The 15,938-nt window shown below is 50.4% G+C and overlaps 1 protein-coding gene across 2 annotated transcripts in view; it reads right to left on the reverse strand.

Moving 5' to 3' along the window:
• Nucleotides 1-379: 379 nt before the first annotated feature.
• The window catches only part of Esyt3 (extended synaptotagmin 3), a 43,198-nt gene continuing 27,639 nt past the window's right edge, over nucleotides 380-15,938 (reverse strand). For both annotated transcript variants that reach the window (XM_047563011.1, XM_047563010.1), the window contains exons 8-23: nucleotides 14,539-14,659; nucleotides 12,654-12,824; nucleotides 11,711-11,793; nucleotides 9,874-9,922; nucleotides 9,356-9,445; nucleotides 8,859-8,921; nucleotides 8,712-8,774; nucleotides 8,129-8,197; nucleotides 7,593-7,679; nucleotides 6,852-7,001; nucleotides 5,481-5,959; nucleotides 4,748-4,846; nucleotides 4,208-4,339; nucleotides 2,753-2,858; nucleotides 1,953-2,002; nucleotides 380-1,733 (exon numbers count right to left, since the gene is read on the reverse strand). In XM_047563011.1, coding sequence (XP_047418967.1) covers nucleotides 1,697-1,733; nucleotides 1,953-2,002; nucleotides 2,753-2,858; nucleotides 4,208-4,339; nucleotides 4,748-4,846; nucleotides 5,481-5,959; nucleotides 6,852-7,001; nucleotides 7,593-7,679; nucleotides 8,129-8,197; nucleotides 8,712-8,774; nucleotides 8,859-8,921; nucleotides 9,356-9,445; nucleotides 9,874-9,922; nucleotides 11,711-11,793; nucleotides 12,654-12,824; nucleotides 14,539-14,659 — 1,849 coding nt within the window. In that variant the 3' untranslated portion in view covers nucleotides 380-1,696. The remainder of the gene's footprint in view (nucleotides 1,734-1,952; nucleotides 2,003-2,752; nucleotides 2,859-4,207; nucleotides 4,340-4,747; nucleotides 4,847-5,480; nucleotides 5,960-6,851; nucleotides 7,002-7,592; nucleotides 7,680-8,128; nucleotides 8,198-8,711; nucleotides 8,775-8,858; nucleotides 8,922-9,355; nucleotides 9,446-9,873; nucleotides 9,923-11,710; nucleotides 11,794-12,653; nucleotides 12,825-14,538; nucleotides 14,660-15,938) is intronic.

Consider the following 15,938-nt stretch of genomic DNA (forward strand, 5'->3'; position numbering starts at 1 on the left):
TCCTCCCCTAGGGCCCATAGAAAAATTCTGGTTTCATTTAACATTTTAGCTCACTCTTGACTTCTGTATACTGCTTTGCTTTTTCTCCTTGGATCATTACTAGGAATTTTACCTGTGTTATTTTTTAATTGATCATGTTTAACATAAATGTTGTGCATGGTTTAAGTAGGTCTTCCATCTGTTTGGGAAAAACAGGGGTAGGCTTTCATTTGTCTGCCACCTTGATCAGTAGTTGTTTTAGTGATGCTAATATTTAGCATGTAATATGATACTTTCCCTTATACTTCTTGGTGCTTTACCATTTTTAAGTGTTACAGTACTGTCATGAGGTAGACAGGCTAGATATCATTTCTCATTATGAAAATCTGTCATTCAAAAATAGAAATCTCAATCAAATTTTATTATACATCTTACATTTACTTAGTCTTAAAAAACCAAGTAGCTTAAAGTTCAATGGGTGTGTAAACTGAAACATTGTTTCATTATTACTTAACATGTAACTTTAGAACATACTTCATAAACATTTTTTAAAATGTAATGTTATAATGTTCTGAGAATTGTTATAATGAAAAATACTATATAGGTGGTGGGAAGAGGCCCTTTCAGCATGGACTAGCTTAGTGGAAGAGAGAGGTTTGAAAAGGGCATAGTATTTGGATGACTCTGTAACGGACCGTCTGCTCATGAGTGATGTAGCTGAAACCAGATTAGGTTTAAAAGGCAAATTAAGGGTAGGCTTTGATTTTTATAGAAAATAGGAGATCATAAGATAATTTATAAGTAACATGATAAACTGTTTAGAACATTACCATTTTTTAGAAAAGCAAGCAGTGATGGGAACAGAGTGTGGCAGAGAGCATTGCCTGAGTGGGTAAGAGAGAAGAGGATGTGACCTTGACAACAACTCTTAAGAATTTCAGAGGGGACAAGTCTATGTGGTCATAGAGTTTGAAATGCATAAGAGGCACTTGTTTAAATATACAATTTACATATTTTGCTTTTAACATGTTATTTAAGTAAACCAGCCATCTTTTGGAGTAGTGCAACAAAATTCCCAAATTTGTCTGAGACACAGAAAGCGCCCTTTCCTTTGGCAGTGACACTCTTAAGCAGCCTCTGCTAAGAAAGTTAAGACTCAGATCTGAATTTGGAACTTGGCCCTAGGCTTTCCCCCACCAGAGTACTTAGGCTATTTAAGTATATCGCTGTAACATGGGATCGAAGTTCCAGGCACACAAGCACCACAAACAGAAGGCTTTGGCAGTGCTAGCTCTTGGCAGTTTGGGGTCACTTTGTATTTCCAGAGGAGTGACCTCCCTTGGTCAGTAACTGCCCAGGAATACTGGTAGCTACTCTAGGACCTCTTCCAGTCCGTATATCAGGGACAGGACACTGTCTGTCTTGATCTAAATCTAATGTGCATAATTACCTACCAAAAGTGAAAAATCACTACGGAGGCATTAAAAGAAAAACTGAGGTTTTGATGCAGATTATACAGAAATATGCCATTTCTTTCTGAACAAATCCAATCAAGATGAAGTAGTTCTTTACAACTCTTGTTTCTTCCTTGTACTGTCCAGCTGTGCAATTAAATTTAAAACAATATTTACTTTCATCAAATGGCTGTTCTGATTTAAATGGCAAAATATACATATATACACTCATTCTGACACTTCGGTGATATTGATACTCATCCTCAGCTTCTGGGCTGTCCATCTGGGGTCAGCTCATACCTGCAAGGCAGTTGGAGTTGGAATTGTTAGTAATTAAGAGGGTATTGTGGACCTAATAGGATCAACTGCCTGGGCCTCTGCAGAACCAGCAGCAACCCTTTCCAAAACAGCAGAAATAGTACTGAAAGGGGAAGAACTTTGGAGAGACCCTGGGCAGCTGTCTGAGACACTGTCTTGAATAACAGATGAACGGTGATTAAAATGAGAGGGTATACTCACCATTGTGAGAAGCCCTTAATCAGATCTTCTTTTGATAAGTCAATCAGCACCTAAACAACCACAAATAGTTATTCCCTCCCCCACAGTGTAAGTTGATCATAAAATTTCCTTGGGTTTGAGTTTTCAGCAGGGCTGTCTTAGGCATTCAGAATGGAATCTCTCAAGAGGGACAGTACAGACCATGAACTCACTGTCCTGGGGAAAGGCAAGTTGCTGTTCAGAGTTGTACCTTGGGAATTTTAGTAATGTTTTTGTTTTCAAGTTTATTTATGAACATTATGAAAACCTGTGTCATCTGTAAAGATGAAGATAATATCTACTTCATAGTAGTGGCCTTTAAAGAGATGAGTACAAGGAACTTATTAAAATGTAACACTATGAAGTACTGTACACATACCATTTTGGAGCCTTTCCTTGCATATTCCTAGGGATTATATTTCTTCCACTTTAGATAAAGTCCCATCACCTCACCCCAAAAGCCTTGACCTACGATCCAAGCTTTGTACAATGTTGATTTATCACAATACTTAATGGCATAGTAGATGTTCAAATACTTGTGGAGTACTGAATTTAGATAGATTAAGTTTGTTAAAATAGGGTTTATCGGGGCTGGGGAGATAGCTCAGTCGGTAGAGTGCTTGCTTTGTAAGCATAAGGCCCTGGGTTCGATCTCCAGCACCCAAAAAAAAAAAAAAAAAAATAGGGTTTATCATGTGAATTTATATTTGTTATTTCATTTCAGTGGACGCAAGTTAGGATCCTGGGAGTAACATAGTACGGAGAACCCTTCATGTACTTACTTTTCCTAACTCTTTTCTTCTGTGTGAGCCAAGTGGCCTACTGTTTTTTACTGCAACATCTAGTGATCTCTTCTCTACTTCTTCCATGGGAATAAAAAATTCAAATCTTTAAGAAGAAGAAGAAAAAAACTTCAGTCATTTTTGCTGAACATCTGAAGTGATTTATCCACTTCCCTGGTAAAGCAAGAGCAATAGATAGACTGAGGAGCTGTATTGGTCCCTCTGTGCTCCATGCATCAGTACACAGAACAGTCCTGGAAGAGTCAAGAGGCCATTTGTCTTTCCAAGAAGTGTCTTTCAGACTCCTGTGGTTTGGAGTTTGCAGCCGACTTTGTCTAATTCTGCTCTGGCTTTACTCTTAGTTGTCTTTCCTCACTCTGAACCTGCTCGGAGCACCACCCCAACCCCTTTCCAGGTTGTTTGCTCAGACCAAGTGTTAGGCTTTTTGGAGCCACATGTAAAATAGTGATGTAGAAGAGGGCAGAGAAGTCTGTAAATGATTTTTGTAATCACAAGAGACCCATAGAGCCCTTCTAGGTTATTTTTAGGGTGGGAGTGCCAAGTCTGCCTTCTAGATAATCCAGGCATAATTGAGACAATGGCCAACAGATTGTTTTAAAAGTCGAATGTTAAGTCTTTCCTGTATTCCTACATAGCAATTGTGACATCACTCTAATTGTGTCAAAATCTTACTTGTGTGGCTCTAGAATATAGGATGGTGCCCGGCATAAAAATGTTGAATGAAGTTCTCTTCCCCACCACCTTTTCTGATAGTGATGAAAAAGTGTAGCTCTTGAACATGGCCCAAAGGGAATGCAGTCCTTTTTAAATGAATAGTTACTGACTTCCTAGGAATAGAGGGAACCGAAACTCAGAGGTACAGTGTCTTCCCAAGCTGGCTAGAAATGGCTTTTCTCAGGACTCTAATGCAGAAGGAAGCAATGAAGAGATTTTGGTTTCTGTACTTTAGGATTATCAAGAATAAAAATATTTGAAACCAGACTTGCTACCACTGAAACATGATTAGGGTCTGCTAGCCTCTTTAGTCCTTAGAAACATGGGTGGACAAGGCTTTGCAGAGAATGTTTGGGGATCTGCTTCATCTGCCACCTCTGCTGTGTGCAGGAGGAATTCGAGTCACAGAGCTCTGAAGGAAATGCTGGGTCTGTAGGGCCTGGCCAGCATGCAGTTAGAAACGTTCCCCGAAAGTACTTATGGGACACAATTCAAATCCTTTTACTGCCAAAGACCTCACTTAAAGAGAATGGAACTTTCAGTCAGGAACATCTCAGCCCCTCTGGGCAGCCTTGGTGATAAATGGCCCAGGTAGTCCTTTCCCCACTAAAGCTTCATGGGGTCGGACCATGTTGTCCTGTCCAGCCCTGGCAGGCTGCCAGGCACACACATGATACTTGGGTGGACAAGGTACTCGAGGCTGCCCCAGGGCCCACTCACGTCTCATCAAACAGTGGTTCCAGGGTCTTGCGCTTCACTGAGGTCTTCTTCCGACTTGCCCACCTCCTTTCTGGCAGCAGGTAAATGCGGACATAGGGATCCGCCCCACTGCTGGTACATGGTGTCAGGTTTCTGATTTGTAGAGAAGAGAGGCCCCTGAAAAGACTCATTTGGAAGAAAGCTGTATGGTCACTCAGCTGGGGCTAGGCTTGAGGACAGAAATCCTCTGTGGTCTGGATGACTAGAGGCTCTAGGTCAAGACAGCAGGTGCGTGATTTTGAAAACTTGCATTTTTCTATTAGTTGGGGTAGAGCAAGTCCTTTCTATCCAAGGGAAGTTGTACTGGCTATTAGTCACCCCAGGACAGTTTTGCAGTAGTTGAGCAAAGCCCTGAGCCCATCTGTCCCAAAAAATGACCACCCACATGCTCCTTTGGGGACTTTTGTCATTCTTGGCACATCTGCCTTCTCCACCTCAGGGCTTCATGCCCTTGTCCCCACTTCAGTTTGTGATCACCAGATGCCTCCAAAGATCCTTTACCTGCACCTGTTGACAAGCACCCTGAGGCAGCGCCGCAGACACACGTAGCGCACTGTAAGCTGAATCTCACCAAGCCGCCGCTGCCTGCAGTCCCCGCCTCTGTGAAGAAAGGGTTTGTCACCTCTTATCAGTGTTGGCCCTCTCCCCTCACCCCCAAGACAGAGATGCATGTCCTACTTGAACATGGTGCCATGTAGGTTAATAATTTTCAGGACTGTTCCATCCAGCATTGACATTTATCCTACTTTGCAGTAGGAAGAGCATGAACCCTGGAGTAGATCTGCCTTTGTCATGATTCCCTTGGGGACTTTGGTAAATTTGACTTTCATGGTAAGTTCTATCTTGTGAGGCTATTGTGAAGGTTGACTTAAACCTCATAAATTGCTAAGGCATGGTAAACAGTAGGTGACAACCAGTTATGTAATTCTACACTTCACACTTTTGGTATCATCCCAGTGTGACTCATTAGAATTCAGGAAGTGCTTCTGCTGGGAGGGTCCTTAATAGCTGCAGGTCAGCATCTGTTGTCCAGTCAGTGGGGCTAGAGCCACAACCAACGGAGGCTGGCTCCCCCACGCCCTGTGTTTCCTCCACTGTCATGCTGCCTCTCATGCAGATGTTTTGTGAAAAACCAGAACTTGCACAGATGTGTAAGTTCATATCTACTCTTCCATCCAGGGAGATTATTTTCATGCAGGTGATTTTAGAAGAGATTAAGCAGAGAGGTGCATACTCAATGTGGAGGCTGTTATCTGTCAGGTCAAAGCAGGAAGAGGCCAGGGAGTTGAGCGAGGACATGCTGGGAGCTAGCCCCGTGGGTGGCCATGCGAATGGGGAGGTGGGGCATTTCATGGGCCTGGGTGACTTGATGGGCCCAGGAGAGTGGGGGCCTGGGACAGTCAGGAAGACGGTGGCTGAGCTCTTCTTCTTCCCCGGGGGCTCACAGAGCTCTTTGGCACTGTCCTTGCCTTTGGGCCCTGGGCCTGTCTCTTGGGGCTCAGGGACAGCACTGGTGGTTGTGGCATTCTTGGGTGCCTCTTTGGTGTTCGAAGAAGGGTCTGGGGGATGTGGTAGATCTGTAGGGCCTTCTCCTTGGGGTGGGGCATTGGGACCATGGTTGGTGGCCACCTTCTTGATGAACAGAGGGCCTTTCTTTAGGGCTTCAGGTCCGGTGTAGGGGCTCCCCAGCTCCCGTTCTTCCACACGCAAGAACTGGAAGCAGATGACAGGCTGGTTACGGCTCGGCCCACCAACACCACAACTTCAGCTACTGTGTTCCTCCTTCCCCTCAAGACCTGAGGGAATTCCACTTCCAGAATATGGTAATCTAAATATGCTGAAAGTCCTTATGCCAGAATAAAATGAAACATCTTTTTAAATGCATAGCCAAATTCGTAAGTAATTCTTTAAATGAAAAAGTGAAAAGTGAAATATAAAAGTTAAGCTTTCTGGTTCTATAAAAAAGGTAGAAGAATAATCTATTGGCGGGGGTAGAAGAGCCTGACCTTATAGACCTGTCCTCGTGTGAATTTTGGGTTCATGTGTATTAGACCCATAGGCTTTGATACCCAAAGTAAAGAAACTAACCAATGGATCCAGACTCGTAATGCTCCTGAGGTACACATCTGAACAAGAGCAAAGCTGCCTTGGGAGGGAACAGCTGGCCTTAACGCAGGCCATTGTGAGTGAATGTGTCATCGTGGAAATGTATCAGATGGTCAGGTGACAGAATTAGCGTTTGCCAATGACCAAAGATGGGAGTACAAACACGAGGAGATAAAAGTACAACAAAAACTGACCAGATGGATGTGGAAGAGAAAATTAAAAGCTCACCATTGAAATAACAGGTTGAACAGTGAACTAGGCATAGCCTAGAGAATTTGTATTGAGAAAGCAGAACGTAGCACTAGGAGACGGGGACTAGGTTATGGAGGACAGCCGTGAAGCGCTACACAGGAGTTCTAGGAGGGACTGAAGAGTGGGGAAGAGGCGGTATTTGAGGAATAACAGCTGACAATATTCCAAAACTGAGGAAAACCAAATCTACTTTCCTGGCGGCCTCAGCAGAGCCTTGCTCCACCCCACCCCGGGGACAAGGGCTTACCCGAAGCACCAGCCTCATGGAGATGAGGCTGTCCAGGCCCGAGTGGTCCAGCTGAAAGCGCTGCTCCAGGGTGAGGTCGGCGCAGGGGAGGATCTGGCACAGCGGGAACTCCAGCACTCCCAGGGCACACTCCTGGTCGTCGTCCAGCACCTGGGCAGGGGCCAGTCAGAGGGGCACTCAGCCCAGGCTGCGCTGTGCAGCTACTGGCATCGGGTCCCTGCCTGCAAGTGACCCAGAGTAGAGGTGACTATGCTCTGAGCCAGTCAAATGCCCAGGACCATCAGGCTTTAAAGACTAAGGGGCTATGCTGCCCCATTATGGATGTCCAAGCAGGGCCCCCAGATATCTCAGCTTCTTGGCCATGAGATCTTGGGCAAGTCATTGATTTAGCCTCCATCTCCTCATGGGTAAAATAAAGGAAATAAATTCCCACAGCTCTTTTGTGAAAATTAAATGGAAAAAAATTGAAGCCAGCCATTATTGTCCTGAGCAGACCCAAAGCCAGGCTACTCCGTAACAACTCTAAAGACCCTGGTGCAGGGACAGCCAAGGGACATTAGGGGTTATCTTCCCACAGCCGCCTACACAACGACCTTGACACCAGCCTGGAGGAGGAGGAGACAAGGCCTGAGGGGCCGCAGTATCCTCCCCGCACCAGGCCCTGACTCACTGCCAGAACCCGCTCCATGTGCATGTCAGGCTCCCAACCTCTTAACCGATCTGAGCCCAGCCTAAGCACACCTTCAGGTGGAGGTGCTCGGCTGCCACGCTGTGCACGAAGAAGGAGAACGCCTGGCTCCACACGGGGTCCTTGCTGTGGGGACAAGTCTGGGAACAGAAGAAAGCACATACACTGCTTTTGGTCTGGCCCCAGACTGCAGCCTTAGCTGCCCTGGGGTCAGATCACACACGCTGCAGCCAGGCAGGGGGACGCACAAGGGCCGCCCAGACAGACCCAAAAGGCAAGCAGTGCTCTGCGGGGAAGTTGTATGGAGACTGAAAGTCATTATCAGGGAGGCTCACTGTGGGGGGCGGGGCTGAGGAACATCATGGCGTGGGGAAAAGGTCATGGGCTTTGGAGCCAGGCCCACGCTTGAACTCCAAGTCTTCTGCTCTGTACAATTGCTCTTGCAAGTCCTCAGCTTCTCCAACTCTAAAACTCCTTCGTGAGGTTATCGAGAGGACTGAAGTACCTACTAAGCACTCAGTGTAAGGGAATTCCTTCTCTTGCCTCCACCCACTTCCTTGGCCCAGGCCTACACACCCTGCTGTCCTACCTTACTCGTGTGCGTCTTCTTGCCTACAGATAGCTTGACGTAGGAAGAAGGGTCTCTGCTGACCTTGTTCTGTGAGGAGGCAAATCCACAGCATTCAAGGAGGTGCAGGCAGGGCCAGCTTGGACACCACCCCCATCAGCGTCACCTGGGGTAGCCAAGTGCTTCCCTTTGAAAGAAGGCTGCCTGTGCTCCCAGGCCCCCTGGGCTGTAATTACTACAGAAGCACCAGGACAGGACTGAGCTCAGGGAGAGGCCTGAGCTGGGCTTGGGCACAGGCCCTTATTCCCTGGGGCTATGGAAACAAATGACTGAGTCCTGTTTCAGTCCTCGTAGACCTAGGCAATTAACTTTCTGGGTCTCATTTATAAAAAGGCAATAAAAGCTACTGGCATGCAGCTACCAGGGGACTCTGGGATGATGAGCAGGGACAAGCTGCTAAGCCCAGTGCCTGGCACACGGCGAACCCACCGAATGGTTCCCTTGTGTGCACAGACAGGCCCAGAAGATGAACTGTGGTTACTTTGGGGGTAGGGGGAACAGTCAATGTACCCTCACTTGAGTTTTTAGCCACACCCACACTTACCCTGGCAAACCTGGAGAGTTTTTTGGCTCTATATTCACCATTCAGGTAGTCGAAAGGGTTTCTCTGCAGCACCAGAAGAAATGAGGTTAAAGCAATGCACAGACTTTTGGAAGTTATGGGCACAAAGCTGAACACATCACCACTCACCGGCAGGTTGCAGGCATTCTCCAGGAAGACCACAAGGATGGCAGTGGAGAGGCCGCCATGGTCCTGCAAACAGTTACAGGCTCTCACTGGGTGTCCCCAGCAGGAGACTCCTGATGTTGGAGACAACTACTCACAGCAAAACAAAGTCAGCCCTTACCCTCCAGCCGGCTGCAAGCTCTCTCACGGCCTAGCGTTTTGTTGAATACAACAAACAGCAGCATGACAGATTCAAGTTAAGACACAAGGGTGATTTCCATGTGACCTGGGATGCCAGGCACTGACACAGAGCTCTGTGGCCCCAACTTCCCTGAACATGACTGAGATGCTTAGAAGCTTGTTTGCTGAGAGATTAGGGGCTTCCCTGGGTGGAGAGGGGGGTGAGTGACATGTCTTCCAGGAGATGAGCAAGAAGTGGGGGGCTTCATCTCCTTCCCTGCTCTACCTGCACTCAGCCTGCACATGCCTTGTGCCCCCTCCTGCTAAGGCCTGGTACTCACCTCAGTCAGAGCGTCCTGGTCGGTCAGCAGTGACAGCCACTCCAGCCGCAGGTGCAGCCGCCCGCTGTTTGTATCATTCAAGACAAACCACTGTGCAGTGGGGCAGGAGAGGAGGCTCAGGAAAAGGGCCAGGGAGATGCTGCTACTTGTTTTAGAACCCCAGTCCTGGGACCCAATGGGTGACCCCTTTTCCCTCCAGGGAAAAGGTAAACCAACCCAGACAGGGCACACCTGGGCTCAGCAGGATGGGCAGGCAGACAGGTTACAGAGGGCGGAAGTGCTACAGGCCCATCCTGTGATGTGACTGTCCCCTGCTAGGCATCCTTCCTCTGGGCATTTCCAGGGAAGCTTCTTCCAACCCAGGCCCTGGGGTCTCCCTGGAGCCATCTGTGCCCCACCCGGCTCTTGTCCCTGAGGGAGGGGCTGTGTGCAGCCCAGCACAGAAGGTCCCTTTCACAGACCACCTGCCAGGGCTTTCCTTTGGAAGTGGGCTACACGCAAACCCCTAGGGGCTGTACCTCATCCACCACTCTGTTCGTCATGACATCCCCGAGGCAGATCTGCAGGCTGGGACAGGGAGAGAGGGTCAGCACAGCACAGAGGAGGCAAGCACAGGGGCATGCAGGGTCACCTTGGAGTCCATTTTCAAGACTGGGTGGGGTCATTAAGTCAATGGGTCTTCTTATCCCAAGAACCCATGGGACACCAACTTCAGCTCAAGCAAAGGAAGGACTAGCTGACCACTGGGCCCAGCTGCCCAGGGATACCAGCAGCTCCCAGACAAGCAGAGGCTGCTGGACACATTGCCTCTGGCCCTCTCAGCAGCAGGGCTACTGGCATTTTGAATAGGATGATTCTTTATTGTGCAAAACTGCCCATGCGTTACAGGAATTTAGCTTCCCTGTCCCGTGCCCTCTCCAAGCCATCAGCACCGCCCCCACAGTCATTCTAACAGTCAGAATGCCCCTCTAATCTGAAAACTGCCCCCAGGTGCCCTGCAAGGGATAAGTATAGATAGCGTGCATGCCTGCATGTGTATGCGTGTATGCGTGTGTGTGTGTGTGTGTGTGTTTGTGTGTGTGTGTATGTGACTCCCACAGTATAGCGTCCCCTCGCCCACCTGAGCTAAGCCCCACCAGGGCGTGCCAGCCCCAGGGCAGCATTGTTTTCTAGGGAACTGTTAGAAATGTGCTTGGGCTGAGTTTGCACCTTGACTCAGCCACCTGAGGCGTGAGCCACAAGCCACTCTTCTCACTTGCAACACCGAAACTGCAGCTGTTTTAAGATGGAAAATAAAAATGACAGGCAACACCTGGTGGTGAGCTGTTTCTTAGCTGCCAGGCTGTCTCTCCCATTTGATTTTATTTCTACATTTTATAACATACTCATGGGACCAAGCATGGGGGCAGGGCATGAGGACTTGGGGAAATCCCTTCTTTGCCTCGGCCTCCTTACCTACTAATGGGATGTCGGCTGGCACATACTTTCTTTTATTTATTTATTTATTTTGTACTGGGGAGTGAACCCAGGGGCCACTGAGCCACATCCCCGGCCCTTTTTCTTTAGAGACAGGATCTCACTAAGTTGCTTCGGGCCTTGCTAAACCACTGAGGCTAGTTTTGAATTTGTGATCCTCCTGCCTCAGCCTTCAGAGCCGCTGGGATTATAGGCATGAAGCACTGCACCTGGCTTCTACTTTGTTTTTAAAGGCTGCAGAATACTCTGTCATTTGGCAATGGCAAACTTATTCATTTGAACATTCATCCAGTGCCCTCTGACTGGACGTCCATTTGTGTTTGTAGGGCGAGGAGCGGAGGGGGTGTGTTCTGCTACTACAAATACTTCTGCAATAGGCACTTTAAGTGCTAATGCATTTATTTTATAGAAGATTCCTGGACATGGGACTGCTGGACCCAGAGACGTGTAAGCCTGAAGGTCTGCTGGCCAGTCCCACCCCAGCCATTTCAGCGCCCCCGGAGCCCTGAGGGTCTGAGTCTCATCCCACAGGGAGTGGCTGGGGTTCTTTGGAACTGGAGACCTTGTTCATCCTGCCAGTCTTGCTCCCTGCCCAAGTGAGGACTCTGGGAACATTGTCAGGAGGGCAGAAAGCAGAGCCCATCATGCAAAATACTTGGGAAATACTCTGGACTGCCCCAGGTCTAGGTCAGGGCTGGGGACTTGAGAGACATCCGGGAAGGTAGTCAATGGGGCAGACTGCCTGGCACAGTCACCACATCAGAGTGACCAGAGAGGATTGCAGGTCGGCAAGCAGGGAGAGCAGGGGTGCTGGGCCCTTACAGGCTCACCCAGAGTCCCAGAGAGGGGAGACCCGAGGCCCAGCTCTACCCTCCTCACCTGCCCAGGAAGTCATCCCTGTCCGTGTCCTCGTCATACAGGTCCACCTCCAGGTCCTGCCCAGGGACTTCATACACCATGAACTGGAAGGAGAGAGGTATCCTGACCTGCAGGTCATGACTGAACCATCAGCCCTTGTGACCCAAGGGAGCCGGATCCAAGCCTGGTGCCCTGGGAGGTTCCTGGCCTTTTGATTCCTCGGAACCCCACCCACAAGGAGGAAGGGATGCCCCCTCACGCAGGGTGGAGGGAGTTGGAGCGCACGTGTAAACCTTGCAGAGGGTGCTCGGGCCAGTGGCTGCTATCTGCTCTGCATCAGGCTTGCAGCTTCCAGATCACGTGCCCATCACACCCTCTGGCCCCAGGGCCGTGGCACGCCAGGAGGCTGATCCACCTTTTATCTGCTGTCTCGGCCTTGGCCCAGACGTGACAGGGCATGCAGAGGGGGTGTTGTGAGGCGAGCTCAGAAGGGCACCTAGGTGGCGGCCCTGGAATGTGTAATTGAAGGGGCCTTGAGACCTTAATGGGCTGTGGGTCCCACCCTTCAGGTAGCAGGGACTGTGGTTGGACCTAAGGAAGGACTTCAGGCTCCTGAGGTTTGGCTCTGGCAGGCGAAGCTGAGCTGTGGGCAGAGCTGCTGGAGGGTCTTTGTTCTTTGATTGAAAATTTCCAAAAAAGCTAATTCTGGTAGGGAAAGAAGAGAGGGGGACTTGCCTGCAGGCTGAAAATGGGGCCAGAGTGCCCAGCTCTGGAGGCCTGGGGGATACAGGAGCAGGAATCACACAGACCTGCCTGCCCATCTCCAAGTCCCATGGCTGCCGGAGTGTCCCCATGGGCATGTGAGAGCCACAGGGCAAGGCCCCACCTTGACTGTGCCCAGCACAGTCCAGGGTGAAGCCTGTAGGCACCAGGGGCTGCAGCAAGAGGCCAAGGAGACCCTTACCTCGAATACCTCATTCCAGGTGGGGTTCAGGTTCCTATAGATGGTCCTGCTCCGGAAATGCTGCAAGCCGATGCTCACCTTGGCGTAGGGGTCTGATTTGCCTCCGAGCCCCAGAAAGTTGTCCTTTGGGGCCAGCTTCTCAGCCTCCAGCAAGTGGACTCTGATCACCCCCTAGAAAATGCCCCAGCCCTGGGCTCACAGCTGCTTCCTGGGCTGTTAGCCATCAAGGCCTAGGATACAGGGCCATCTCACCCTCCCCATGGTCTGGATGGGGAGGCAGAAGCCAGAGACAGCAATGAGCTGGTCAAGGTCACACAGCAAGTGATGGTAGGACCTAGGGCTCTCCCAGTGGACCAGGATGTTCTACCCATGTCCCTGACCCTCCTACACACCCTGCCTCCAAACTGCCACATGGAGGGCTAGTCAGATGCACCCATTTCCCTGTCCTGTACCAACAACCATGTCACCTGAGGAGCTTCCTGCTGCCCATCAGCCCTCTTCACGTAACCTGCATGTAGACTGAGTCCTAAAGTCACTTCTCCACACCCAGCGGAGCATCCTGTGGGCACTCCCTCTGCTCATAAAGGCCCCACACCAAGTGTCAACCACCACACCCTGGGCCAAGCCACAGGGCAGAGCCCTTCTGCAAACTCACAGGTGGTTGTTCAAAAAGAAATGAAAACTAAATACTGTTAATTAGAAACAGAGCATGGGAAATAGGAAAAGTACAATTCACAGGGCTTGAGGTATGCCTCCATCTTGGAACTACTTCTTGAAAAATAGCAGTAAATGCATATGCATTTTCCCTTTGACTCACAAAACCATTTCTGGGAACATATCCCAAAGGCATGCCAGCAAACATAAGATGGTGCACACACAAGGCTAGTCGCTGCACTGTATCTGTAACAGCGAAACACCAGGTACACAACCTAACTCATCACCTCATCCAGAGGTGAACCAGCTTCAGTGTGTTCCCACGGACTTCAAAACATACAAAGATTTTGCATAATTGGAAAAGGAAATTAAGGTAAAAATGAAGCCTTAGAAATAGAGAATAGACTGATACAAACAAATGCAAATATTTGTGGCCAATGGAACTACTCCAAGGGACCCTAAAATGTGGTAGTGTGACTATTAGTACATCCTTAGTGGGACATACTCTAAGGACAAGGTCTTTAGAAATTGTGACATGGAAGGTGGCGTTTGTATTGTTATTTAGGGACCATCACACATGCAGTGTGGGCCACACCAATGTGCCACCATGGGAAGGCTGAGCAGACATGAGCTGTGTCCCCAGCCAGCCTGGGTCCTCCGGGACCTCCCCTGAGCAAATGTGTGCCTCAGGCAAGTGAGAGGGCCATGCCTCATACCCGGTGCCGAGGGTAAAAATGGGTGCTTTCCTCTCTCCTTGGGCCTTTACTCCCAGCCCCTTGGGGCTCAGGGTACCTTTCTGCAGAGATGCCATATGACTGTCCCCAAGGGCCTCCTTAGCTGGACCCAGGATGGGGGACAATGTGGCTCAGCACTCAAGTGCCAGCACTGGCTCAATGGAGGATCCTCCTCAGTAGGCCCAAACGTTCTTCCTGTTCCAACTGACAGTCCAGGGGCCCTCCCAGAAGGAAGGGGACTCCTGAGGTGTCATGGCAATAACTGTACACAGTCCTCAACACAGGCCGCACGGGGTACCAGGAGCACAGACGAGAATGTGACTGGGCTCTAAGTCATTCGACCTCCTGGCCTCAGTCCCCACCCTATGAAATGGGGATGCCAGCCCTCAAAGGGTGGAAATAGGGAACAGAGGCTGAGAATGATCCCAGGACACCTCCCCGGCTGCCCAGCGGTCCCGCCACACTGATGCTGCGGCCAGCACCGGGTACTCACTCACACAGGGCAAAGGGAAGCGCAGGTTGGTCACATCCAGGCCCTTCTTCACGGGCACAGTCACACGGTTGGGCAGCACCAGGTGGGCGGCAATGAGGTCCTCCAGCAGGCTGTCTGACACTTCACTGGGGTACCAGGCATGACCAGCTATTGGGAGTGACACTACCTCCCCATGCCAACCGTCTCTCCATCCAGCCTCAGTGTTGGAACCGAGAGCCCAGCTTGGCATGGGCCGCGACAGCCAGCCTGACCCCTTCCCACCTGGATGGAGGTGGCTATCCATTTTGACCAACCCTGACATTCTGTCCCAAAGAGCAGCCCTCCCACCTACACCCCCTGGCACCCACTGACCCAGCCCTGCTGTGTTCTCTGGATGGCCAAGAATAGACCCTGGGGCCTGGCTTTGATCTCGGCTTCACTGCCCCCGAGCTGTGTGACTTCAGGCATATCACCCACCTCTGTGGGCCTGGCTGTCCTTGTCTCTAACACGAGCTAGCAACGCCAGCCTCTGCTGTGCCAGCCAGCCCTTCCCACGCCCGAGTTCATGAAGGCCCCTGGACTTCTGATCACAGACATGGGCTGGGGAAGAGCTGCAGGGGGTGACATGGGCAGTGCTGGACCACCAACACGCTACGCAAGAGCCGACTGCTGTGGCCCTCTGCTGCCTGGCGTGTCCCTGTTCTCTTTATAGCCCACCTCGTTCTCCCCCTACAGGGACACAGAGATAGTGCCTGGGACAGGATGGACTCACAGTAAGTGCTCAGCAAATGTGTTTTGAATGAAAGAAGTGCCCACCCTGACCAGCCTCTCTGTCCCTCTGTCCTGGAGACACGTCCCATGGGGCTGGAGCCTCCCCTCTGCTCCTCACCAGGGGCCTGGGGCTCAGAGCAACCTGCACCTGGTGGGAGGTGGATCTCCAACCAGCTCCTCCTCACTGGCCTCTGCTGTGACAGCCAGTTCCTCCCATGCCGAGGTCATGACCACAGTCACGAAGGCCACCTGGACTTCTTACCACAGACATGGGCTGGGGAGGGGCTGGCTTGAAGAATGAAGAGGACCCGTGGATGTGCCCAACCCCAGCGGATGGTCACCACACCCCCAAACGCTCTTCCAGGGACCCCGAGTCAGAGGAATCGGGCTTCCCTTTAACTGACAATGGGCCCAGAGACGTGAAATAACATCCACAGTCACAAGTGTGCGAAGTGACAGAGCCAGGAGCTAGCTGGTCTGGCTTCCAACCTGGGCTCATCTCTCACTCGCCCACGCGGCCTCCGGACACCTCGTCTGATCAGAGCCTCTCCCCTGCACCAGGACAGGGACCTGCATGCCCCGCAGCCCAACGCTGAGCAAAGCACTTTTTGCCCACGCTGTGTTCTGGGCACAGCCCTGTCGGCCTCTCCCCAC

This window comes from Sciurus carolinensis, chromosome 9, assembly GCF_902686445.1.
Source record: "Sciurus carolinensis chromosome 9, mSciCar1.2, whole genome shotgun sequence".
Taxonomy (NCBI): Eukaryota; Metazoa; Chordata; class Mammalia; order Rodentia; family Sciuridae; genus Sciurus; species Sciurus carolinensis.